General features: G+C 36.9%; 2 protein-coding genes and 1 pseudogene across 3 annotated transcripts; 2 read left to right on the top strand and 1 right to left on the bottom strand.

Moving 5' to 3' along the window:
- Nucleotides 1–679: 679 nt before the first annotated feature.
- Nucleotides 680–10,997, top strand: LOC144642448 (ciliary-associated calcium-binding coiled-coil protein 1-like). 2 transcript variants are annotated; one of them, XM_078501404.1, is made up of 11 exons: nucleotides 680–884; nucleotides 1,058–1,259; nucleotides 6,635–6,726; nucleotides 7,194–7,280; nucleotides 7,418–7,500; nucleotides 7,933–8,077; nucleotides 8,520–8,592; nucleotides 8,924–9,055; nucleotides 9,884–9,911; nucleotides 10,049–10,175; nucleotides 10,614–10,997. In XM_078501404.1, exons 2-11 carry the CDS (start codon nucleotides 1,137–1,139, stop codon nucleotides 10,687–10,689), a joined length of 966 nt encoding a protein of 321 aa, XP_078357530.1. In that variant the 5' UTR covers nucleotides 680–884; nucleotides 1,058–1,136; the 3' UTR covers nucleotides 10,690–10,997. The 2 variants fall into 2 exon arrangements, with proteins under 2 accessions (XP_078357530.1, XP_078357529.1); XM_078501403.1 differs by lacking the exons at nucleotides 680–884; nucleotides 1,058–1,259 and adding an exon at nucleotides 3,075–3,213 and having other exon boundaries at nucleotides 10,049–10,173.
- Nucleotides 10,998–12,711: 1,714 nt separating this feature from the next.
- On the bottom strand, nucleotides 12,712–15,722 carry LOC144641665 (E3 ubiquitin-protein ligase TRIM45-like; annotated as a pseudogene).
- Nucleotides 15,723–15,815: 93 nt separating this feature from the next.
- Nucleotides 15,816–24,018, top strand: LOC144642447 (TBC1 domain family member 24-like). Its single transcript, XM_078501402.1, has 10 exons — nucleotides 15,816–16,600; nucleotides 17,395–17,708; nucleotides 17,851–17,976; nucleotides 18,519–18,618; nucleotides 18,721–18,806; nucleotides 18,955–19,125; nucleotides 19,541–19,626; nucleotides 19,804–19,876; nucleotides 20,342–20,550; nucleotides 21,384–24,018. Exons 1-10 carry the CDS (start codon nucleotides 16,225–16,227, stop codon nucleotides 21,526–21,528), a joined length of 1,686 nt encoding a protein of 561 aa, XP_078357528.1. The 5' UTR covers nucleotides 15,816–16,224; the 3' UTR covers nucleotides 21,529–24,018.
- Nucleotides 24,019–25,113: the final 1,095 nt, after the last annotated feature.

Genomic DNA, 25,113 nt, shown 5'->3' with positions numbered 1-25,113 from the left:
AGAAAAAAGCTCGTTCGTATTATAAAATACTAAATTAGTTTTTTTCCCTTTTCAGAACTCCTTTTGTTTTCCTTCACTCATCCTTTAAATTTTATTTATTTATTTTTGGCAGCATTTTTAACAACAACAGCGTAACCTATGGCAATCGATCAACCCCCACCCCCACCCCGAACTGACGTACTTCTTGAACATCTGCTGTGAAGCCTTTGTCGGAACTTCAACAATTGCTTATTGAAAATTAGAATAAAATCCATTATCGTTTTCAACAAATCGATAAGTTTTCAACGTATGTTTTCAATAACTCATCTGGAAGAAGGAGTATCGCTGACTATCTTCTATTGTCGTGAATTAAAGTAGCGTCTTTATTTGACTGATACGTAAAAGGGGCGATTCCCTCATTAAAGTCAAAAAGTAAAAATCAGCCACTATAGAACTTGAATTGAGGATTAGTTTGACGTCTAAATAGCTCTTTGTTTAAAGTATTTTGGCAGGTGATTCATATAAATAAGAGCAAAATAATCCCTTATTTCTTTCGCTTATGTCAAAACTGGCAACGACATCTAAATTGCGATTCTTTTTGAAAGAAATTAATGACGGTCGCTAATCTTCGAGCTCCGAAAATAGCGCAATTGTTATCGGACAGCATGCAACACCTCGAGAACTCTATAAACATCATTCATTTTTCAAAACCAACTGCAGATTAATTGGTTCGGTTTGTATTTCTACCACTTTCGTTGGCAACAAAGGCGGGAACGTTGATCTCCTGAATAAGGACAAGCTAATTTCTTCGAGAAATCAAACCAAAGACATCAAGGCTTCCATTTTAATAGGGAACTTTTTGGCGCAAATTTTGGGAACCATCATTCAAGAAGACGCTTTTAAAAGTAATTTACTCGGATCTTCTATTTTCTCCCTCGCTGTTTCCTATTTATTTATTTATTCAAATCAACGAGTTAGCGTTTAAGCGCTTTTTTTGTGTTTAACTTGTGATTCTTGACAGAATATTTTACTGCTGCATCGCCGGATCCCCCGCTTCGTCGCGGCCCTCCTCGCGTAGACCACATTGTAGGTAGCGTTTAAGCTACAGCTTACAGGTGCACTTTTGAGGATATTTATCGATAAATAAAGCAAGGATTATGGATAACTCAAGAGCAAAGTCACCGAACATTGGACATGTTTTAAACGCTCGGAGACTGGCGAGGAGAAAAGTACAAAGAAGCGCAAGACGGGATCGAGACAAAGTGGAAATAGAAAAGAAGGTAAAACATAAGCGCACAAAAAGTATATTGTTGTCTTTGTTTACAGGATTAGCCCACACAGCAACTTAAGTAACAACACAATTTGCAAGTATTCAGTGGTAACAAGATATTATTAAGGGAGAGCTAGTATAAGGCCCTGTCGGCTCATGTTATGAGCAAATTCATGTACGAGTCAACTTTATTCTGTACGAAAATATAGAATAAAGGGTGAAAAAAAAAAATAAGAAGATAAAAAAAAAAAAAAAATATTATCCACAAAAACAAAAAAACAAAGGGGGGGCCCCATTATTTTAAAAAAAAAAAAACACTTTTTTTTTTTTTTTAAAGGTCGCTTATTTTTTTTTTTTTATTTATGCGCGAGTGATTACAAAATATTTAAAATGTGCGTTTGGATAATTTTTAAGAATAGCATAATAAAAAATTCTTATAAAATAATACAAATGTGCTATAAAGCCCACAACTTGGTCATTTAGCGTTGTTTAGGAAAGCCAAGTTGTATAACGTACGTATAGATCTTGCATCCATGCATTGCAGAGTTGTAACGTCCTACCCCTCCCTTGGCAAATCAAGAAGACTCGATACCCGCCAGCAAAGAGAGATATGAGGGGGGAGGGGGAAATGGTAGGGGAAGCAAGAGCGGAACGTTGTTGAAATGTTATTAGGGTACTTTGCCAGACAGAAAACTCGTTATGTAAGTTAAACACAGCCTGAAACAAACAAAAAATGAAAATTTTGAATGTACGGGGTCTTTTTTATCAAGTCGTTGTTGAAATCACGAAGAAATAGTTTTGAGTTTTAGGTTAAGAAAGATCAATTCTAAATTATCTCGAAAATAAGTTGCTATTTAATATATACCGAGCTCTTTTTGAAAACTAGTTAAACGATTAATTAGTCATCTGTACTTACTCAAATTCTGATTCGAAAAGCCTATTTGTCTAGATCAATTTAGTTTAGTTTGTCCCTGATATGTTTACTTTATCAACATGTTTTAAATTAAAAAACGTATTTAAAATAAAGGCAGATAGAGGACAAAATCGTTCAACAAAAAGGAAGTTAATACAAATGAGAAAATAATACTTCTTGATAAAGGAAATTAATGCAAATGGAACAAAGGAAACAAGCTTTTTCTGCTGACAAAAAACAACAAAAATAAACAACGGACAAAAGCTTAAACAGAACGGAACGGTCGTTTATACGAGCCGGAGGTACAAAGATCGATACTTCTGAGAAGAAGCAGAACTTGAAATCTTAATTGTAAACATCGACTTAGAAATCAAAATATCCAGCATACATCGTTGTTGTTAAATTTAGCCAGGACAAGATTGGTCAGAACAGAAATGAGAGTTTTGGGTCAAAATAATGGAAATTAAAGTCACGGAAATTGAGGTATCACTTTATTAATTAAGGTCCCCGAAATTTAATTTCCTATAATAAAGTTATCCATAAATAACCAAGAATTTAGGTCCGTGATAATTTTACGTTGTTGAGGACGGCTAAGAAAATGAACCAGGATGTGTACCGCACGTGCAAAATCATTTTACTGCTCATTTTAAAAACCTTTGTCGAACCTTTGGGTTAGAATAAAAACGTAGAACTGTTTTAGTAAAGTCATCAACATAAATACCGTGGTAAAATAAATCAACTAATTAGTTATTAAACCCATTCAAATTACACCAATGTTTGTTCAAAACACAACGCGATGCTGTGTCAAATTAATCTGCCCTTGAAAGCTGTCAATTATTTAATTGTTTGGCTTAATTGGGCGCTTGATGAAATTGAAGAATACAACCATATTTCACCTCGTAACACATTGTGCCGACACAAACTTTACTTATGTTTGTTGTTTAACATGGAACATCACAGAAACTCAAAGAAGTCGAAAAAAGGATCTGGCATTTTGAAGAAACACGTTACGATCTCTGAACCAGTGGCTGTAGTCGTCGTAAAAAAAGTAGTAAGTCGAGTAGTTCGTTCTAAGTAAACTTTATCGGAATAATGGAGTTTTGTTTATAGTGATTCAATTTCACCCTTGTCATGTAAACTTTAGTCTTACCAAGCTACTAGAATGACAATCGCAGAATTCTGAATCATCACCGCTACAATTGCTGTGCTAATTATCAATATAGTCGAACTTTGGACTGACCTTATTACAAGCAGTCGCTTTGTCCCTAACTCGTACATTTTCTATTAAATAACCCCGCTTCATACGAACACATCTATGATATGGGGGATGGGGGTTGGGGTATGGACATTTTCTGCGGTTCCTGTGGGTGTCCGTATCAACTGGGTTGAGAACTGTATTTTAGGGGGGGGGGAGCTACATGGAGCTGAACTCTTCCCATTTCTAATCATAAGGGAACGCTGCCACTGGAAATACATGATTAACCAACTTATTAACATCAGTCCCTAGCTGTTTGATCAGCCCTGCATTTAAAGTTTGTTTATTAAGTCAACTGCTGATCCTGATCTACACCAAGATCCGGCTACAATTTGCTCCTGTTTGTCAGAGTGGTCCTTGCATAGTTACAGAAGTCACTGTTATTAATTGGTATTTACATAAAAGAACTTGTTTTCAGAGAGGCCACCGATGCATAGAGGCGCAACCCGAGGAGCGTTCACTTTAAAATTGTGGCATAAATGTGCAAACAAACTATCGGCGAAGATAGAAAGCCCTCAGTAAGGACGCCCTTAGTGGGGGATCAAGGGAAGGGCCCCGTTTCTGACCTCCGCCCTGCCCCCACCCCCATTAGAGCACATTTGTATTCGCCACCATCTCTCCCCTCCCATCCTTCTGCAGCTGAACGTGGCATATACACAAACACTGCGCCGAGTAAAAAGATAGACATCCTAAAACGACAAGTAATCACTATTTTATTATCGGCCGACATTTTTACGTCAAGGGGAAAACTATAGGTAAAACAATACACTTCAAGTAAAGGAGGCTCATTTTTTGCAAGACCCCTTAGGTGATAGGGCCATCATGTTCACGGTTATTTGGCCATGACAAGCCTTATTTCTGACCCATTTTTACAAAATGTATTTCGATGCAACTTTGATGTATTTTTGCCTTAACTAATGTGAAATTTAAGAAATTTGTATTTTGGCAAATAATTTTTATGCAGCAACGCCCGACAGCAAGAGCTGATTAATTTAATACAGTCAGAAAATAACGCGCAAAATCGACCCACTTTATTCAAATCATTTCTATAACAAAGCATTATCAAGCACTCTATATTCGATGAAAGAACAAAACGACTTATACTCTTAATCCCATTTCTCATTGTCAACAAACAAAAAGAAAAACTTACGTTTCCCATTCAAGACCCAGTAGTTTCAAAAGACCGTCGGCATTTTAGCCCTCTCATTACATCTAACAAAACTAATAGTGTGCTCATAAAAACAGTTAGTCGGTTGATGAAATAAAGAGAGCATTGATTCTTTTGTTTGAAAAGGTATTTTGCTTATTCAAAACTGCCATGTAAAACAAGTTTTGCCACAATCGGTCTAAAATTTCGCTGGTAATTTTAATGGTGCCGAAAAGTCTGAACCAGAAGTCTGTTTGATACATGCAATAAACAGAACTCCTTTATTGGAAAGTTTATATGGAAAATTTAGAAATTCCACAACGGTCTAAGCGCGGTGTGAGAAGCCCTACGCGATTGTTAAGGAAAAGAAGCGAGCTTTCGGCGAAGGTTAGTTACATGTTCATGTGCATTTGTTGGATTTCAGTCATACGGTAACTAAACAAGAAATGACACTGACTTACAAAACCTTCTTTTCTTCCCCCCCCCCTTTCTACCCCTTTTTATTTTCAATACAAATTTTTTTTTTTTTTTTTTTTTTTTCTTTCCCTTCCCGGGGGGGCCCGGGAAATTTTTTTTTTTTTTTTTTTCTCCCCTCCGCGGACCAAAAAAAAATTAAAAATTTTTTTTTTTTTTTTTTTAATCATTTTCCCTCCCCCGTCCCTAATAATTTTAAAAATAAAAATTTTATTTTTTTTTTTTTTTTTTTCCCACCCCGTTTTATTTTAAAAAAAAAAAAAAATAATTGGTGGGGACCCCCTAAGCGGCCCCCACCCCCCACACCTCTAGTGGCCCCTTACGAAAAACAATCCCCTAAGCGGCCCACCCCAGTTGCGGACACTTTTTTCGCGTCCCGAGGGGGTCCGCTTACGAGAGCTTCGACTGTATTTGATTTTATAAAATTTGGTGAACACTGTTATGAGTGACGTTTGTTGCACTTTGTAGGCTTTATTTTTATCAAAAAAAAAAACTTACTATTTTTAACGAGAAATGGAAAACGGACGCTTCCCGTTTTATACAAAGACTCAAAAACGTTTGTGAGAATTCAACAGTATCGTTAAAAAAACACTGTAAAGCCTCGAATAGACTTTACATAAACTTTCAAATTCTCCCAAACTTCCTCAGTCTCGTGTTCAGTTTACATTCTACAGGCCCAGAAGCCTGCCCATTTTTTATTTCTGGAAGAGCTAGAGCTGGAAGTAACTCTGACGTTCTATCTTTATTTTCACTGCCAATCTCAGTAATTTATTACAATTTATGGCTAAGAAAAACATCTACAGATCAGTTAAGACCAGCGTGAGGTCTGCATCGAGATTTGCAATTCTAATATGATTTGCTGCTTTGTAATAATGTATATTTCTAAAGTGTTGCATTCACAAAGCTCCACGTTTTATAGTTGACGTTCGTTTTACATTTGGGGTTATGGTTTACATCCCTACCCCTCCCTTGTGAAAGAAAACTTGTTTTTAATATTTGGAGGTTTTGTTGCATAGCAACGAGTGTGTCCCGGGAGTGAGGCAGAATTCAAAGATGGCGGACACGAGAAAGTCTCGATCAGGCATTCGAATCAAATCTTCTGAAAAAGAAAGGAAGAAATCTGCTTCGAAACGTGACTCTGCTACAACAAGAGACAAAAGCAAAGCCGTTAGTAACTTAAATTTGTTGTCTTTCGTGGGAGGCGTTGGTAAATGATGGGCTGTTTTGGTTGGAAAGCGCTGTTGTTCGATCAATAAGCTTATATCACTTGAGCATAATTTCGTTCGATTCGTTTTACGTCTCTGTACGTTTTATGAAGATCGGTCGTTAAGTAAAGTTAAATTATGATGTTGACGTTATTTAATTTAGCTCAAATTAATCTGCGCTAAGTGTGATTAAGGTAATTGTTTTGTCTGAAAGAAAAGAAGTGTAAACACTGTTCACTATTTCTTTATTTGGTGAGATTCGATTCTCAAGAGCATTTTTTATACAAGAACGAAAGGCACGTCGAAAGTTTAAGTTCCAAAAAATGGCGCAACCAGTGCTGACCATTGCTACCGAATTTGTAAAATGTGTAATATTTCTTTTGATTTGCAGGAAGAAGAAGAAAAAGAGTCGTTAGCATGGAAAGTCTTGTCAGAAGAACAAACTCAGGCACTGAAAGAACTTACAGTACATGAACTAGAAGTGTAAGTGGTGTTTATTACCCTAAGATTATAATGCATAAACATGCATGGTTTAGCATGGTTTGTATTGAGCAACAAATGCAAATACCCTGGCACTGCAGGCTAAACAAGTAAAGAAAATAAACTTTTTTTAGATTTTGTAAGTGAAGCTTGGATCCCCATTTTTTTGCTGCTTGGAGCCCAAATATCATTTGCCTCAGTTCCCAGAGCTCTGTTTTTTTGTAGGTTGGTTTGTGGTTTTGTTTTGTTTTTCGGAGAGGGAAGCAAGGGGGCAGGGTGGGGGTTTGGTTCAGGGTCCTGGAAGTGGTACTGTTGTTTTTTTGGGCCTGGGGCCCTAAGCCACAAACCCCTTTGGGACCATGGAAAGATGTCTGTTTCCTCGGTATGCACTTTGGACCAGAGTTGTTTTAGTTATGGAGTATATTATTTGAATGCTTGATGTGCCAATTGTAATCTTGATTTTATTCTAGGAAACTGGCAGAAGTGCTCGCTATTGAAAATTATCACATCTCTCTTCCTGAAGCTTGTGTACTGGATTATTATGTTGCAGGATTTTGGTATCCTTTGTAAGAATGACAGTCAACGTTTTCAGTTGGCTTAATAAATTTTCTGAGTCTGTGTTTTCTACTTAGTTAATTAATGGACTTCAACAAAGTTAACTTAGCAAAGTTTTCCTTGACAGTGGTTTTTCTAGGTTTGCAAAAGAACAAAATTTCACACTTCTGCAGATTTCTGCATTTTTCACTCTATTGAAGGTTATGCAAGACAATATAAAAGGTAAGAAACCTGCCTTGTTAAACTAGGTCCTTGGTCATTTAGTTCCCAAGTTAATGTAATTAAAATCTAAATTCTCCAACTCTAACAGTTAAAGACAAGCCGGCGGTTGATGAGAATATACATCAACAAACCTCAACTTGAGGATATTGTCTTGCTTTACCACTGATTTCTCAGTGCTGACATTTCAAGAAATGTATGTGAATTAGTAAGGAGAATTGATATATTGAGCTAACATTTGGCTAAAAAGATTTTTTCACAGTGGTACTAAAACCTTGTAGAATTCCTCACCAAGGAAGAAAGAAATCTTTTCCCTAATTTAGCAAGGAAGTAACCCCCCTTCCCCCACCCACTTAATTTCTTCTGATTCCAACCTTTTTATGTTAACACCAGGTTTTAAGAATGACTGACTGACCCATGTCTTTTTCTTTTCAGAAAAACAATTTTCATTGGTCGACAGCATTGAAAAGTTCAAGTCACTTCTTGCAGGAATCGGAGTTGAAAACTGCTCCCACAATGGTGGTCTGGAATGTTTTGATGTGAATCAGGCAAAGCTGATTACCGACTACTTCACTGACAGGTACTAGACAAGTCATCATTTATTCTTTAAAAAATGCATGTGGATGAACCAAATTCGCTGACTCTTAAATAGTAATGCTGTGTCAATGAACTTTACTGTGGAGGGGAACAGGGGGAGGGAGCCCGGGAGAAAAGTGGCTGGAAGCGGAGGAAGGTAGGGTGGGAAGCAGGATTCCTACGGTGGCAGGAACTTGGAGAAAAAGAGTAACATTTTTGCATAAATTCTTTATATTTCGCAATGGATAGGGGATAAAGAGGAGAGAACCGCTACGGAAAGGGGCAGGAGGCGGGAATAATAGGTACGGGAAGCGGGAGCAAATGGTAAGAGAGCTGGGAGCTTCAGACCCCCCTGTCCCCCTCCACTGTATTGTACTATTGGACTCAAAGACTTTTAGCCAAGTCACTTAAGGCTGTAAGTTGAATGTATTTTTTTCTGTTTGCAGTTTATTCCAGCATTACAAGTTGTACCAGTTTCTTTTCACCCAAGATCCTCAAGAGGAAGTTGTTGTATCTGAGGTATGTAGAATTTGTGATGGGATGCAAAAAAGATTACTGTTTCTGTACAATTAAATATGTCAATCAAGGTATTATATATTTAGTCAGAGGATGACGTGAACATGTGAACCTGTCAATAATTAACAAATCAAATTGGTTAATTTTTTGACAGGTTCACGTGTTCACGTGTTTGCAGTTGGATAATTTACAATATTCAAATTGAATTTGAATGTTTGAAACGAATAATGCAATCCGTTTGCCGTTAATCAAAACTATTTCGGAATTCTAGGCAGCACGCGCTGACTATTTTGAATGTAATTGTGATCAGTGATATTTTCATTAATTTTTGTAGCTGGCAGTTGAAGTTCCTCCACTGGCTACTGTTCCATTTCCACCTCCGTTAGATGAAGGAATGACTGAAGAAGTATGGAGAGAATATGTGATGACACCACCACAGTCACCCCAACCAGAAGAACTGAAAGAAGTAAGAATGGTAACAGCTTGGGTAACCTGACAAGTGTGTTGGGATTGTAATGTACCTGTTATGTGAAGTAGCACCTCATACACCCGGGGGGTGGGAGGGGGGGGCTCCTATATGAAACGGATGGGGATGCTCGTCAGATCTGGGTGTGGCTCAAGCTTTTCTTGACCCCTAAAAGATAACAAAAAACTAAAAATAGAATTTATATTTGTATATTTCTTCCTGTGTAACCCTAAATGAGACAATTATGGCTTAAAATAACGGTAACACCCTAAGCAAGACCAAAAATCCGAAATGTACACCAAGCGAGATGACAAGCATCCCCGGCTCATGCAGAGGGGGTTGTCATTGATAGTTTAAAATATTCCATCTAACACTTACCGTATATATTCGGTTATAAGGTGCATGGTTTTTTCGAGTAAAATCTGTTTTTCTGTGGGAAGTTAATGCCAAAATCGGAGTGCGTCTTATAGCCTAGTATTTTCGCCCAACAAAACCTTATGATTGTCATTTTACCGGAACTTACAAATAAAACAAGAAAAAGATGACTTTTATAACATTTTTATCATTTAAAATAAAGAAACAGCAAGTTTTATGTGAAGTTTATTATCGTGTATATTATAAAGCAAGTTTTAGTAACACCTGTATTTGCGAGCATTTTGTTAAATAAGACATGAGTTCTGTGAGTTTAATTTACGCAAGTCTATATTAAAGGAAATGGCAATTCAATTTTAAAAAAGAAGCTGTCACTTGATAAGGCCTCAGAAATTGTTTTTTTTGATATGAGATGTCCTCGAGAACTACTTCTATATAATTTTTTTGTATTTCTAGGGGGAAGTGGACCTGGAAGGGCAAGAAGGTAATAGAATGCATGCTTATAAATATTTTCTCTTTCCTTTCAACTACTGTGACCTCTTTCTTTAGTCATTACCATGTCATAGGTCTGCAATGTGTGCAAAGGGCTGCATTAATGCCGCCCCTTTTTTTTTCTCACAGCCCAATCAGCTGATGTTTCTCAACCTGAGGATCAAACTGCAGAAAATATTTTAGCTTCTGTTAAACCTGAGGAGGTCAAGACAATTGTGAAAAAGGTGGCAGATGAGGTGTTTGGAAATTTTAAGGTGTGTATGAGTACAGAGAAACTAGTTTACCTACCCAGTTCATGTATGTGCTGATCTAACTTTGTTCTAAAGCAAGCTTGGAAGTTATGAGCACAAAAGAATTGAAGAGAAAATAAAATGCCACAGTCTAGGGTTTTTCTCTACTTCTCATGAGCACTTGTCCCTCACTAAGTGCTTTGTGGTAGCTTCAGTTATTGCTGGTTTGCAGCTAATGTCACAGCAGCCATGCTGGTGGACAAGAACAATAAAAGAAAGTGTTTCCCTCTGCTGGAAACTTAACTCTTTTATCATGCAATTTCTGCGAAAAATTTTTATTGTTTTGTCCACCGACTTGGTGTTGTCACGTGGTTGCCAACCAAGAATTCAGGGTACCATTAAAGTTTTTGTCATTGTGTATTGTTTGTGTACTAAACCAGTTTGTATCTTTGTTTTTATTGAAGACTGAAGTTGATGACAAGACTCAAAGACAGAGAGACAATGTTAGCTGGAAAAATTGGAAAGCTTCAAGCCAGATAGCAAAATACAAATTTATTGTTTAATCTCTTTTATAAGCTGTAAATACATCAGAAATGAACTGTAAATATTGTTTAAAGTAGTTTAGCAGTGAAAATTAAACACATTACTATTTAAATGCCAAATCCAACTTCATGTACATGAACCAAAATTCTCAACAATGTGGTATTCAATCACACATTTGATATTGTGTCTGTGAAAACTTAATTTCCATACTTATCAAAAAAATTCAGTTAAATTCACTTCCTCAAAACTCAACATGCATACCATCATTTCAATCTAGGATAGTATTTTTTAAAATAATGATCATGATATTGCTGGTTTTCACTGTCACGCAATAAAAAAATAAATTTGAAACCATTCAACTACAGAAGCTATGAATTTCAAATATTATAGATGATAAATAGATAAACATTCTCAGTTTCGGGTCTGTGAGGTGTACCGTTCGCGAGTTATTTTCCGAACCTTTCCACGCAAATTTATAAAGCTTAGTTGGGCCGCCATCACTGTGTCCTGCCGAGGGACACAGTATGGCCCCTGGTCAGAGAAACCATCTGGAACTCAATTCTGTTTACAACAGCGGCCATCCTTGGCTTAAGAGCTAGTACACTTTCACATAAACACCACTTATTATATCTGAAATGTTCAATCTGCACAAAATGGAAAGGAAAGGCCTTTTTTCAAACAAAACAGCTTGTCACGGCACTCAGCTTGATGTCACATACGACGGAGAACTCAAATATTCAAAATGCTCTGTTTTAAAAACGAAGGACACTATCGATCTGGAAATTGAAAAAATATATTTTTGGTTTATCTTTCGCCTAATGACAACGAAAATTTAGCAGGCCTAGTGAATTTTGATTTCAGAATTTATGACGTAACATGAAAACCAAGAATTGAGAACAACTGTGTATTAATGACACAGTTACTTAATAGTACGACTGTTTCTACCTCTTGTAAAAACATAAAATGTACTTAATTAACACGTTGTAGAAAATAAATTCTGGCAAATAATTACTATGTGTTTACACAATCTTTTAACAGTCAGTTGTTTGTAATATTAAATGCAACCTTACAATATACCCTGTACAACTCTTTGATTTTAAAATGATTAAATTTTGTCAGCTAGCAAATCTTTCTGATACATTTTTCTGCTTACCGCTAATTAGGCATGTATAATATAATTCAAGGAAACTACAGTAGTATTGTACTCCAACATTGATGATATAATATGTGTTTGCAGACAGGTAACAAGTCACTGTTTTTGAGATCAGAGACTAGTCTAAGGGCAAATTTTGTTGACCAACCATGCAACTTATAGAATAAATTATTGTCACATTCAACATGCTTATAGCATGCCAGTAACACACTGCTTCATCCAAACGAAATCTAAAACTTGTTCACATAATTATAGTGACAAAGTTGTTAACTCAAGCAAGTCACTGTCTTAATCAGCCCACTTACTGAAAGTTGCTGCTTTTACTGTGCTTTTCAATAACACACAAACTGTGAAATTCAAAACCCAACTAATGATTTGTTTTTGGCAGCCGTCAATTATAATAATTATGTACTTTATTGTGTGTAGTTTGGCAATAAGTTAAGTTGCCCTTTACAATCTGTTGCTTGTTAATTTCACAAAGGCTTTTGAAATTTGCATAAAAAATGCAAGTTTCAAAAATAGAGTTTAATTTGGAGAATAGTTCACGAAATTCTTTTACGAACTGGAAATTCAAAAATTAAAATTATTCATAAAGAAAATTAAAAAAAAATTAATGTTTAATGAGTGTCTTTATATAAAGTGTCTTTATATTTGATAAAGACACGGCTAACACGTCATCTGGGCCAAACCCGAATCTAAATATAGTGCGATGGTTGATCTACATGTACATCTGATTTTGGCCATTCAATAAATTCACAGTTGTGTTTTATCAATTTAAAACACTCGCTGCGCTTGTGTTTTAAACTTGATAACACTGCTGCTCATTTATTAAACATTACTTAAAATATGGTGTGTTGTTTATTTCACACAAAACATTTTTAAAAATAATACCCAGTTTCATTGATTATTGACTACATCAGGAACAGAAGTCTTATGAGATAATTAAATTTTACACTGGGTCACTTGACACCCATGGAAAGAATTGCCTTTATGCATTCTGCAGAAACCTAGAGATCTCTAGGGGAAGTCAAGTGGAAATGCAAATGTCCACCTTCATGGGGAGTCACCTGGCACTGTTCATTGCTTCCAATATATAGGTTCAGTAGTGATGTTATCAAAATTGACTTGGTGGAATTAGGAATTTAGATTGACTGCATCAGCTGTCTATGATAACTATCTACAGTCAGCTTTCCAATGAGTAGGAGACGTGTAACAACCTTGAAGCCAAGCTGTGTACATGTACATGTATCTGTAATGTCATCAACACCTCTACACTGCTATAATGCTTGAAGACTTGGGTGACCACCCAATCCAAGGGAATGTAGCTGTAACATAGTCACTGTGTTTATCATATCTTTGATGTTCGGTGGTTTTATTGTGTTATGGTCAGATGAAAGCAAGTCAGGACCCAGCCTCCCTTCTCAAAATAAGAAGTCTGGAGTCTTAATATCATGAAGCAGGTTGACCAGGAACTTAAGCATTTAGATTTTGTGGCAAGAAAGAGCAGAAATAAAGGAGGAAAACCTGTTCTTGCACTGTTTGAGTCCTAACTCTCTAATCCTTTCCTAGGCAGCTTGTTGTATACAACCTAATTAAAAAACTGCACACGATTGTTTCGAAACTCAGCCACAACAATGCGACCATCATTAAGGACTGCCACACCACTAGGAAGGCCCAATTGCCCCAGTTCCTGTCCATAAGAACCAAATTTGGTAATAAATGCTCCATCTTCAGAGAAAACCTGCACTCTGTGGTTGTAATCATCACAAATCAAGAGGTTTCCTGCCTTGTCGAGGGCTAGTCCAGTTGGATTTTGAAATTCCCCATCCCCAGATCCCTGTCTACCAAATTCAAAAGAAGATTTCCATTGCTGTTAAAGACCTTGATGCAATGGCTCTGTGAAATCAGACACATATATTTTGTTGTTGTGATAAAGGCAGCCAAATGGTATGTCAAGTCCACAGGTTCTGCCATTGATTGTTAAGAGAAGGTCTCCATCCAAGGAAAACAGTTGAACAGAGCTGTTGCCTGAATTGCAAACAATGATATTTCCCTGGGGATCAAGTGATATTCCACGTGGCTCTTTAAGTCGACAAACTGACTTGTATCCCTCGCCAATTTCTCTGAAGAAGTTCACCTTCTGAATTGAACAACATTATTCTGCCGTTACCTCTGTCCACTACATAAATCCTTCCCGCAGTCATCAATGCAGATTCCATTTGGAAGGGAAAGCAAACTTTGCCCAAAGGATCTCACAAACTTTCCATTCTCACTGAACACCTTCACAACATTGTTGCTCATGTCTGTGACAAAAATCTCATTTGAGTCATTTACAGCAACTCCCCATGGACTCTAAAAGTCAGGGTTGGAGTAGAAAGTTCCTCCAGATTGATACTTTCGTTCCTTTACTTCTATTAAGAAACGGTGGCATTGATATGTTCTCCATTTACACTGATCTGAGCTTTCATTTTCCCTGGTCGCTGTGGGTGTACATGAAATTATGTATCTGCCATTCTTCTTGTCTTGAATATTTACTGGTACATAGGTTGGAATGTCAATTTCAGCATCAAAACTTGTCCCAAAATATGGTCAAATGGGCAATAGCACTGTTCGCCACTTGAATTCCTGGTCGATAAGTTCAAGCTGCAACTCTAACCCAGCTGTAGCATTTTGGATTCCCGTAACTGTGCATTTGCTTGCTATGCGTTGAGGGTCCAATGAAAGGCTACCCAAAGTTTTAGCATTCAAGGCTATCAAGACTTTGAAGGAATGACTGGTTTGGGATGAAGTCAATATTTATATTTTCTTCTCGTTCACTTTGCTGTGGTGGTTCATTCTTCAGTTCACGAAAGACTTCATTCATATGACTTTGTGTCTGTGCCCGCACAAGTTCTGCAGCAGTGCTTCTGCCAATCAAATGCTCAACCTGTGAGATAGTTTCTTCATGCTTTGTTAACTGTGCCTCCACTTTTGCCTTGCTTTCTGTTAGTTGCTCTTGTGCTGCCTTTCCCTGATCTTCAACTTGTGCAGTGAGTTTTTCCTCAAACCCTTGAAGCTTGAGTATAATGGTTTGGGTTGTTAATCTTATTTTCTCTGTTGTTGCTTGCGTGCTATTTTCTATAGTGTTCAACTTCTCTTCCAAGACTTGAACAGCACTTGCGTAAGATTGCACTGCTTTTTTGGCAGATTCTAGTTCAACCATGACGTTTTCTTTTACTGTTCTCGCCATTACCTCCAAATGTTCCACAATATGGCCGATATGGTCAACAATAACACAGGTTTGACAGACAGGGACATTACAAACCTTACAAAAAAACTTCAATACTTCTTTGTCGTGGAGTTCCTTTGGGCAAAACGCGGGTCGTTTGAGAACATCTTCAAAGTCCTTGTCTTTGAAGTCTTTCAGTGCGAGAACACGATGCTCTTTGTTTGCACGAATGATATTGTGGCCACTCAGGCAAACTTTGCACCAAAACTCGCCACAATGAAAGCAGTACGACATTTCGTCGCTTTTTTTCTCACAGTTACCGCAAGTTACTTTTGCAGTATTACACTTTTTGATGGCCAAAATATCCAGAAGATTTTTAAGATAGAAACAATCCGGTAAAGACTCCATCGTACCACATTCAGGCACTACAACGTCTGCTTGGCAGAGAGGACATCTTATCCGGCCATTACGAGTGCTTGTTCGTGCCACGTTGTTCAAACAGTGCAGGCAAAAAATATGAAGACACGGCAGCTGTTTAGGGTCTGTGTATACTTGCATACATACAGCACAACTGACTTCTTCCTTCAAGTTGTGCATTAGCGTTGGAACGTCCATTTTAACGACTTCTTGAGCAAGAAAGACAAAGCAATCGAAAGGTGTTTTGCATTGACCGAGTCACAAGGTTCAATCAGAGTAGGCCTGGCACGAAGGTACACTATTTGGCAAACGGAAACTAAAGGGCACTCACACAGTCAACATGGACGCTCAAATGGACTTTGTTTTGTTGTTCCTGAATTTCAAGGTTTTCCTGAATTTATCGCGGTTATAATTACTCGTCACGCAATTTATGGCGCAGAAGTCAACACTTCATGCCGTTGGATTACCTCTGTGCTCAGATTTAGGTGGTAGATATTGCGTCTTACAAGCAATGGTTTTTATCGACCATCAAGGTCTTCTCGAATCGACAAGGACGTGGTAACGCAATCCTTACAAATGCATCTATTTTGCCGAATAATCTGCCTTCGAATTCAGAAAATCGGATTGAATACGTAGTGTGTTGCTGTTCGTTTGAACGTAAATTCGTCGTGTAATTTTACACTGTGGACTTATCATTCTACCGGCATCAGCTGTTTGTTGCAATTGTTTTATATTCGAATTGCGATTGTAAACAATGGAGTTGTCAGAAATGCGTAGTGCTCACTTTTCTCAGTGGGTACAAGCGTCTTCCGAGAGAAAACTCTACAGGGAAGACTCTAGAACTTCAAAAGGATCCAGGAGGGGGTCAAGAAAAACCTCTCGACAAGATTCTAGAACGTCTTTCACTAAACTCTATTCACCCAAAGCAAAGTATTCTGAGGATGAATTCAAGGAAGCCCTTCAATCATGGATAGAGCACCCAGAACATGACGAGACAATGAAGTTAAAGAGGCTAGTTAGACAAGGTGTTCAGCCAGATCTAAGATCTGATTTGTGGAAGGATTCTAGTGGTGGAGCAGATATCATTTTCAATTCTCCACACTACTATGAAGAAATGATTGATGATATGGGTAAGCTATGTAACAAGACATATTAAATGCACCTACAGTAGGTCACAGTATCAAGGGTCTGGGTTTGTGTAAAGAAGATGCAATCTTCCTGTTTAGCCATGGGTGCATTCCGTGTACATCTCATGCCATGAGATATGCCAAAGTTTTCTTTTAAAGTCTACCCCAAGGCACTAAATCCATGCCGAAGATCTTCAGCGAAACCCACATAAAATGCAGTCTGGCCTGTTTAGCCAAGGAACCTATTCCCATCTTAAAAGCCTTTGATCCTCCGGCTACGCTAAAGAAAAAGATAAAAAAAATAGGTGGCCAAACAGGGCTAACGCCAAAAATACCCCTATATTAAACATAAACCCCCAAAATAAGTATGTGTAGTTCCAGTAAATATCCATACGCCTCCCACAGAAGGTTTGTTGGTTTGAAATCCCCTCACCTCTCTGGAAATAAATTACTTTTCCTTAAACATTTTGGCTTTTTAGACCCCCCACTCTATCAGGTATGGATATTTTCTAGAACTGCACAATCACCCTTCCACCACTTTGAACAGACTCGCCTTTAACGTGCAGCATAGATTAAATTTTTATGACCTCCAACTTACCAAAGCTGCCAATTTCAAAACCTAAAAATTCCTTTACACCCCACCATTATTTCTTATAATGATTAGTATATGTGGCAGGCACACTCCCCTTCCCCCCCATCTCCCCATCCCCTGTATTGTGGGATTTGGACAGCAACTTTCTACATTTTCACCAATAAATCACTGTAAGTATTTAATTTTTTTAACCATTATTCCACAGGTATCCAAGTCCCTTCCAGTATACCTTCCACCATTTTCAGTGGCACCAGAGATGTTCCAGCTTATCTTTTATCGCCTGATGGAGAGAAAACTTGTTTAAAAATACTTTACATCCTTTCCCACATGCACCCAGATATCCACTTTGCTCCTCTAGTTCCTCCATTGACATCATTATTTCTTCATTTCATGGAGGAAAATCTTTGTTATGCCTGTATGTCTGCCTTGGTTAATTCTCGCAGATCAATGTTGGACCAAAGCCAGAGAGCATTCGCCGTGATGGCAAAAACATTCCAAGATTCCTTGAAGTCATATTTTGTAAGTCAAAGACTGATAGTAAATTTATGAGCACCACAAAATCATGCTTTTATGTGTTTCATTACTGGAAATTGTTATGTTTTAATGCCTTTCTAACTCAAGATGTAACTTATATTGTCTCTTTCTTTTTGTCCTAACACAGATGCCATCCTATAAACAGATCAAGGAATTTATTCAGACAGCCAAAGGGGAACAGATTCCTAAGAATACTATTCTTGTTGCTGATTGGCTCACATGGATGTTTCATTACGTTGATTTTTGGACTCTGGTAATTAATTGTTTTGACTCGATAAAAATGCTTGCAAGGAGTGATTTTTGTATGGTTGCTTGCAAATGGTGATCATCTTAGCATAAAATATTGCTGTTTGTACATCACATGAATACTGCAATCTGATTGGTTGAGCTATCATACACTACCAGCCATAAGCTGGAGGTTATCTTCAAAGACGTTTTCTTATTTCGCTGAAGTTTCAGAGGATGTTTTAAAATCTTACTGGATAATTCAATTCTAGAAAAAAAAACTAAAAGAAGAGCAGGCACTGTTATGTGACTTTAAAAATTCGTAATTGAATAAACTGATGAATGTGTGTAAACAGCTTAAAGTTGAAAATGACAATTCTGTTCACAGGAGATATTGCTTAAAAGTGTAAAGTTTTTATACTTCTGAAAATGTACTAGTTTAATAAATGGAAATTGTTATTTAAAAGAATTTTAGTGATAATTCTTCTTTGGCCTCATCAACTGTCACTTGAGAGCAAATAGTCTAATTTTTGATTAGTTGTTTTAATTATGAGCTGTTGTTGTTCACAGGTATACATCATTGATAGCTTTCTTGTCCAAGGTCCCAAAGTTCTTGTACGTGTAGGTTTGATTGTCTTCAGTCAGTTTGCAAAGTTCATTGAAAAAGAAGGTACTGATGCTGAATAAAATGCAGTTGTTTCTTGACATTATATTGAGGTTATTGAATAAACTTTGATTATATTGATTTCTGGTTAATTTACTGTATTTTCAGTCGAAGTCTCAGAAAATGGTAACTTAGAAGATCTTTTTAAGCAGTTTGCTGCTTTAATGCCTCTGAGAGGATACAAGCTTCTTCAGGTAAATTGGGCTGAAACATTTGCTTAATATTTTTACAAGTAGTCTTCACGTCACTTTCTAAATTCTGTTACACTGTACTTGGTTCATTTTATAAATCCTTATAATTTACAAATTACAAGTACAAATACTGTTCTGCGCATTTTTACAGACTGCTTTTAGGATTCGAGGTCTCTCAAGGAAGCGGCTGGAAAGATTGAAAAGTAAAAATGTCGCTTTACTGGAAAATGGCTTACTGGATGTACCTGAGCAAACATGGGATTCACTTCAGCCTCTTACAGTGTTTGCAGTCAAAGGATCCAACATACTTTCTTTACAAGAGGTAAATTGTTATTTGATTTTTAATTCTTCTTTTTATGGAAAGCTTGATACTTATTATCAAGTAACATATACCTGTTTGATTAATATTAAATTTCTCAACACCTCTTATCATTGCTATCTACCCAAGCAAATGTACCCGTACTTATTACCTTTGAGTGGGGATGTTCTGACAATCTGCTTGGCATAGACATTACCTTTCTGTAAATAGTCACCTTTGAGACCAGTTTCGACTTGTGAGAGATGCATGCTCACATTGATAGAGGGATATAAGTGTAGTGTTTGTGTGGCCAGGACCACAAGTGAGTGAGTTAAACTGATAAGGAAAGTTATACTCTAAAGGAAGTGTCCTAAGCAGAGATTTGATATGATTACTAGTATATAATAAATGTTTTTTATTCTGTTTGTTTTTATTTCAGTGGGAATTGCTGTCTTCATGGTTACCTGACAGACTACGTATAAAGAAACCTGTGTGCTTGTTTACTACAGATAACGATGGATACAGGTATACATAACAATAAAACACAGCAATATAACAATTTTTTAAATTAAAATAAAACCAGTAAGCCCTAGCCTTCTTACAATGCAGACACAAGTCAACATTTCCAAAGTTACTAGTTAACTCTAACTTAAGGGTGCTCTTCCTTTCTGCTAAATGATTGAAAATACTATGTCATTTCAGTATTCGCACTCTGTACAACAAGTGTGAGAGTGATGATGAGACAATCCTGTTGGTCAAGTCATCTGTTGGTGAGGTGAGAAAAACTGTAGGTAAAAGTAAAATGCTTAGTCATGAGGAAGAAAAAAGTGCATTTCCGGTTTTTTTAACTAAACAAACTTACGGTCAATCCCTATATGTTACAAATTACAATGTACTTGGTGAAGTTACTTAATAAAAATTGATTAGTGCCAGTAACACGCAATGGCTTCAGAGAGCTATGTGCAGGCTATAGCGCATTTCACACATTTTTGGCCTATGATACTGACTAACATTATTTCTGCCAAAAATGTTCGGTGCTGCTGTATCACAGGTCTTTAGTCATTGTGCAATAAATTTGGATAGCAGACTTCTAAACTTGCCTTATGGTTACCCTGAATAACACCCCTGGTAGCCTGGTTTATCCTCAAGTATGGTTGGCATAAAATATCTCCCAAAGCTCGCATTCCTTTCTTTACTTTGTGAACTAATAAACAATAAAAATATATTTTCCACCAAACAGATATTTGGTGGTTTTGTTACTACCAGCTGGAGTGAAAGAAACACTGGGCACAAGACTCTTACATACTTTGGTACTGGGGAGAGTTTTGTATTTAGGCTCAGTCCCAGGCCTGTCAAATATGCATGGACAGGGTTACACAAGGAGGGCCTGGGTACCACAGACTTGTTCATGGCTGGAGATGACAAAAGTCTTATGATTGGAGGAGGAGGGTGAGTGAAAAAAAAATAACAAGAAGTTCAGTCATTCTCTTGTCTTAAAACCTTCTCCAAACACGTTATTATTTCACTTTTCAATAACATGCAAACTCTGTTGACCCCTTTTCAATCAATGGTTAATGCTGCCATCAATCATCTAAGCGGACCACTCAAGAAACAGAAGCTCACTTCAACCGGTTCAAAAGGTCATGTCTCTCAATTGTAATTGGTAGATTTTGATCCATTTTCTTTGCTTCTGTCTTTTAAGGTTCATTTGTTGCCATAATAGCCCTTATGCATGTTTATGTCAGACTGGCTAGTTTTGCCACACAGCCTCTCTTTCGAAGTGTGAATTTGTAAATATTATTATGAACGAATTCCCAAAGCAGCAAAGATGAAAAGAATACCCACGTGAGAACTGCATGAATGTGGAGAAAAGTTGAGAACAATTTGCGTAAACGAGGCTTGGTGGTGAATTTTAAACTTATGACGTTATCATGCATAAGGCCTATTATGATTGACATCAGAGAAAAAAAAGCAATCGTTAGTTGGGTTTTGAACTTAAGAGTCCGCGTGTTACTGAAAGGTGCAAAATTATAATACAACAAACAGCGACTGATTTAAACTCCAATTTTATGGCCCATTAACGAGGTTCCACTGTATTCGAGTGTGAAATGACATTTGAGATTTTTAGCAGCACTATGACTCTTCCTGGGCAAATGAGATTCAGGCAACTTGATTTCTCTTTGTGAAAAATCAAGTGATTCTCTTATTAGATGTGTTGGGATTAGATGTCTTACACTGCTACTGCCAAACCTCACAGTACAATAATATCTTTTCTTTTTCAGTGGTGACAATGCTATTTGGCTGGACAATGAACTCTGTCGAGGTCACAGTGGTGCAAGTGAGACATTTGGCAATGAGCAGCTTACTGAGTCTCCAGATTTCCTGTGCACCAAAGTTGAAGTGTTAGGTTTTGTAATGGAAAGCTGAATGGAGAGGAAACTGGCAGGGTCTTCTTTTTTTTTAAGTGGCAAGTTCTTAGCTTGAATCACTAGCTACATATTTATTTACCTAGGTAGTTACTTTATAAATCCCCTTGCCCCCTTACCTTGTTTCACCATGCTGGTATAACAGTTTTTCAGCCTTTTTCAGCATATGTCTTGGTGTTAATGATAAGAATCAGAAATTGTTTCAACAAAAATTTGCCATGAAACATGGCACTTGTTTCCCCGGGGGAAATATGATATGTCTAAGCTCTTTGAAGTGCAATACTAAAAATATCCAATTTGTTTATATGTTCGTGAATGAACTAAATTTTATGGACTTTTTATTTTTTATGGGAATTACATTGTTTTAGTATCTTTCTTTGCATTATTTATCGACATTTTTTGGTTTTCAAGTTTTAATGGAAACCAGTTTTTAAGGTGCAACCCAAGTTGCACTAATCACAAAGCACAGAAAATGTGCTAAACAACTCATAGAGAAATTTACAAGACAAAGTTTAGTCAATGCCTTAACTGGGGAGTTTGCTGGCCATTATTAAATCAAAGTTTGCTGTACAAGAGTTGCATTGCATGGCACAACCACAATATGCATGGCTTCTTAAAAGTCACAAGGTCTGTTGCAAGCCAACTGTTTTATTAATATATTCATGTGTTATTGTTTGGCATACTTACAAAAAAATTACCGCAATTTAATATTGTATTATATTTGTAATAATCAAGTGAATGTGACATTAAATAAATTTATAAGTTACTAACACCATAGGTTTAATTATATTGATGCGACGGGTATATAGTGGTTATTTAATTATATGAATGTGACGGCAGCAATCATATGCTTATTACAATCAAATTATAAAAATTTAATCTACAGTTTAATATATATTAAATTTTGCAAAGATACTTAGTTATATAACCAGACAAGGAAAGAATCATTTTAAAAGGCTGGTCTACCTAGTGGGCTGTAGAGCGAAAATTGGTGAGCGGAGCTTGCAAAGAGCGGTCTGGGACATATCATGATGCGTAGGTCCATATTTGGTGCATATAGAACACGAATTTACAACCGAGATCTCGCAGGAACGAACGCCCTTGGCTTTCCAATTTCATGTTCCAGCTCTTTCAGCTCGCCGACTTATTTTCGCCTTTTCTCCCACTAAGGAGTCTGTTCGCAGGCTAATGAACTAAATTATAAGAATATTATTATAAGAATATTACTCTTTGTAACATGATTAATTAAATGGCAAAATAAGTACCGAGTAAAAATTGAACGTTATAGGAATCTATAGAGCTATTTGATTAATTGGAATAAAGATCTAACTATTTATAAAAAGACCTGTAAAGATGAATTTTACGAAACCCGTGAAATAGATTTTGAAATTCTTACATTATTGGACATTGTTACTTTGGACATAACACCTTAATTCTGACGGCTAAATGTTCCTTTTGCGGGATTTGTAAAGTCATCAATGACTAACTGCCGTAAAAACTTGCAGATAAGACGTACCTTTTTAGCTGGAATCACAAAATTAGTGAATGCATGATGTCAAAGTTTAGCATAATGACCACAGTGTTAGTGCTCATTACTTTCCAGGTACCGATTAAAGTTTCTTGTTATTTCATTTTCGCAAATAGTCGATTTTTATTAGAGATCAATTCCAACTAAAAACTGTCCCAATTTTCATTTAAGCCTAATATATTTAAGATTAGATTTCTTTAGGTGAGCACAAATTTTAGAGGATGTTTAACTATCATACTTAATATAACTGTGAGTTGCATTGTGTTTTTATGGTGTAGCATCTTAAAAGTGTTCTTTTTATTAGGGACAGTGTCACGTGCTTTGATGTGATTTCGAGAAGATTTAAGTAACACCTAGTTCAAAGGAAATTTGACTTAGTAAAACAGAAGAAGGGTAAGAATAAAAAAGCGTAAGGCTTACTTTTTCGAGGGGTTCTTTTTCGAATTTGACAAATTTTATTGCAAGATGGAACTGCTTTCAATGTTAGGTAAAGCTTAAAACTCATGAGGCTTTATTGCTACAATTTGTGCAGAAATACCAATATAACAGTGTTTCTACGTAGAAATCTTGATATTTTGATGTTTTGAATTTATGGTTTTTAGGGGTTATTTTTGGATTTAATACTTGAAAATGTGCACTTTTTAAACATACAATTCTTGTACTCCCTCGACTGTGGTTGCTTCGGTAGCTCAGTGGTTAGAGCACCTTTCATGAGATCGGAGTGTCGTGGGTTCGAATCCCGCTCGAGGCATCTGATTTTTTTTTTATGACATTTGTTCTGCTTAATATAAAGATAGGCAACCGCATATCAAAGTTAACCACTCTGATAATGAACATTTGTTCGAAATATGCCGTATTACGTAACTTGTTCTTTTAATTTAACATGAATGATAATTTCTGTCATGTATCTATCATGCTTTCGCTTGTACGCAGAATTGGAATTAAAACACATTTCTGTTGAAACTGGTGAAGTGTGTATTCATTAAAAACCGGGCAAAACGAGAAAAGAAACAAAAAGCAAACGCGTCGTTCAATCTCCCGTCTAGGTGTGTTTGTTTGTTTTGTAGACTCTTTTCTTTGAACCCCCGCGTCTTGCAATTTTAAGAGAAGACTGGGAAGAGTCGGCCTGAAACTCGTGTGGAAAACTTTTGTAGAATATATGATTATCGACCTTCATATACCGTATTTTCTCGATTAAACGCCGGACCCCGAATAAACGCCGGGTCTCCAAGGCAGAGTGGTAAGGAAGCCTTTTAGGCATTTATTCGAGGTGTAATATGCTTTAGGAATGATGGCAAGATACATTCATGTCACAAATAATGATTATAAACCCTTGTTTAATAAACATTTTGCTAGAATAAACTGCACCATTCAAATAAACGCCGGATGCACGGAGCCAAGTTTGAAATAAACGCCGGGGGCGTTTAATCGAGAAAATACGGTAATTACATGCATTCTGTTGATCCTTGTTAACCGCAGAAAAACGTCCAAAGTGAGAAAGTTTAACCTCGCACCAAAACTGAAACTCCTTTAAAGCCGCTCAATTATTTTGTTGAGCATCGAGACGACATCCCCTTGATGATGTTTGATATTCTCCCCGCCTAATTGCCTAACAATGTTTTGATGTTGTGAGGAGAGATCAGCTGTTGATCACTGGTGAGAATGAACAGCCCGAAATTAACAACCTGAACTAATTAAAGATGAGACGCCAATCGTCTGACAAAAGCAAGTTTTCCAATGGACCTTACTCTTAACGGCGACTCCACAAGCCAATTTACGGCTTATACACCTTCAAAAAGAAAAACTTTCAAGAATGTACTCTGTGTGTAATTGAATTTTGATTTCATTGTAAATTCGGCGCAATTCTTTTCACTTAAAGAAGTCAAAGAAGCCTTTTTTGTTTGCCAAACTAATCAAAACTGCCTGTAGTCTCGTTACAATTGTTTTGAAAATCAGGTTAAGAACTCCCTGTGGCTGTAAAAGACAAAACCAATTGTGCGTAAATACTTTCTTTTGTGTCGCCTACCTAAGAGATTTCCCAATTTATTTGCTGTGTTT

This window comes from Oculina patagonica, chromosome 2, assembly GCF_052425735.1.
Source record: "Oculina patagonica isolate OP01 chromosome 2, crgOcupat, whole genome shotgun sequence".
NCBI lineage: Eukaryota > Metazoa > Cnidaria > Anthozoa > Scleractinia > Oculinidae > Oculina > Oculina patagonica.
This window is presented reverse-complemented; position numbering and strand designations above follow the sequence as displayed.

Bases quoted from the DNA above. Each gene is read 5' to 3' on its own strand.
- LOC144642448 (XM_078501403.1), top strand. From the start codon at position 3,109: ATGGAACATCACAGAAACTCAAAGAAGTCGAAAAAAGGATCTGGCATT. The intron at 8,593-8,923 runs GTATGTAGAATT...TAATTTTTGTAG, and splicing joins AGGAAGTTGTTGTATCTGAG to CTGGCAGTTGAAGTTCCTCC. The intron at 9,912-10,048 runs GTAATAGAATGC...TTTTTCTCACAG, and splicing joins GGACCTGGAAGGGCAAGAAG to CCCAATCAGCTGATGTTTCT.
- LOC144642447 (XM_078501402.1), top strand. From the start codon at position 16,225: ATGGAGTTGTCAGAAATGCGTAGTGCTCACTTTTCTCAGTGGGTACAA. The intron at 19,126-19,540 runs GTAAATTGTTAT...TTTTTATTTCAG, and splicing joins ACATACTTTCTTTACAAGAG to TGGGAATTGCTGTCTTCATG. The intron at 20,551-21,383 runs GTGAGTGAAAAA...TTTCTTTTTCAG, and splicing joins CTTATGATTGGAGGAGGAGG to TGGTGACAATGCTATTTGGC.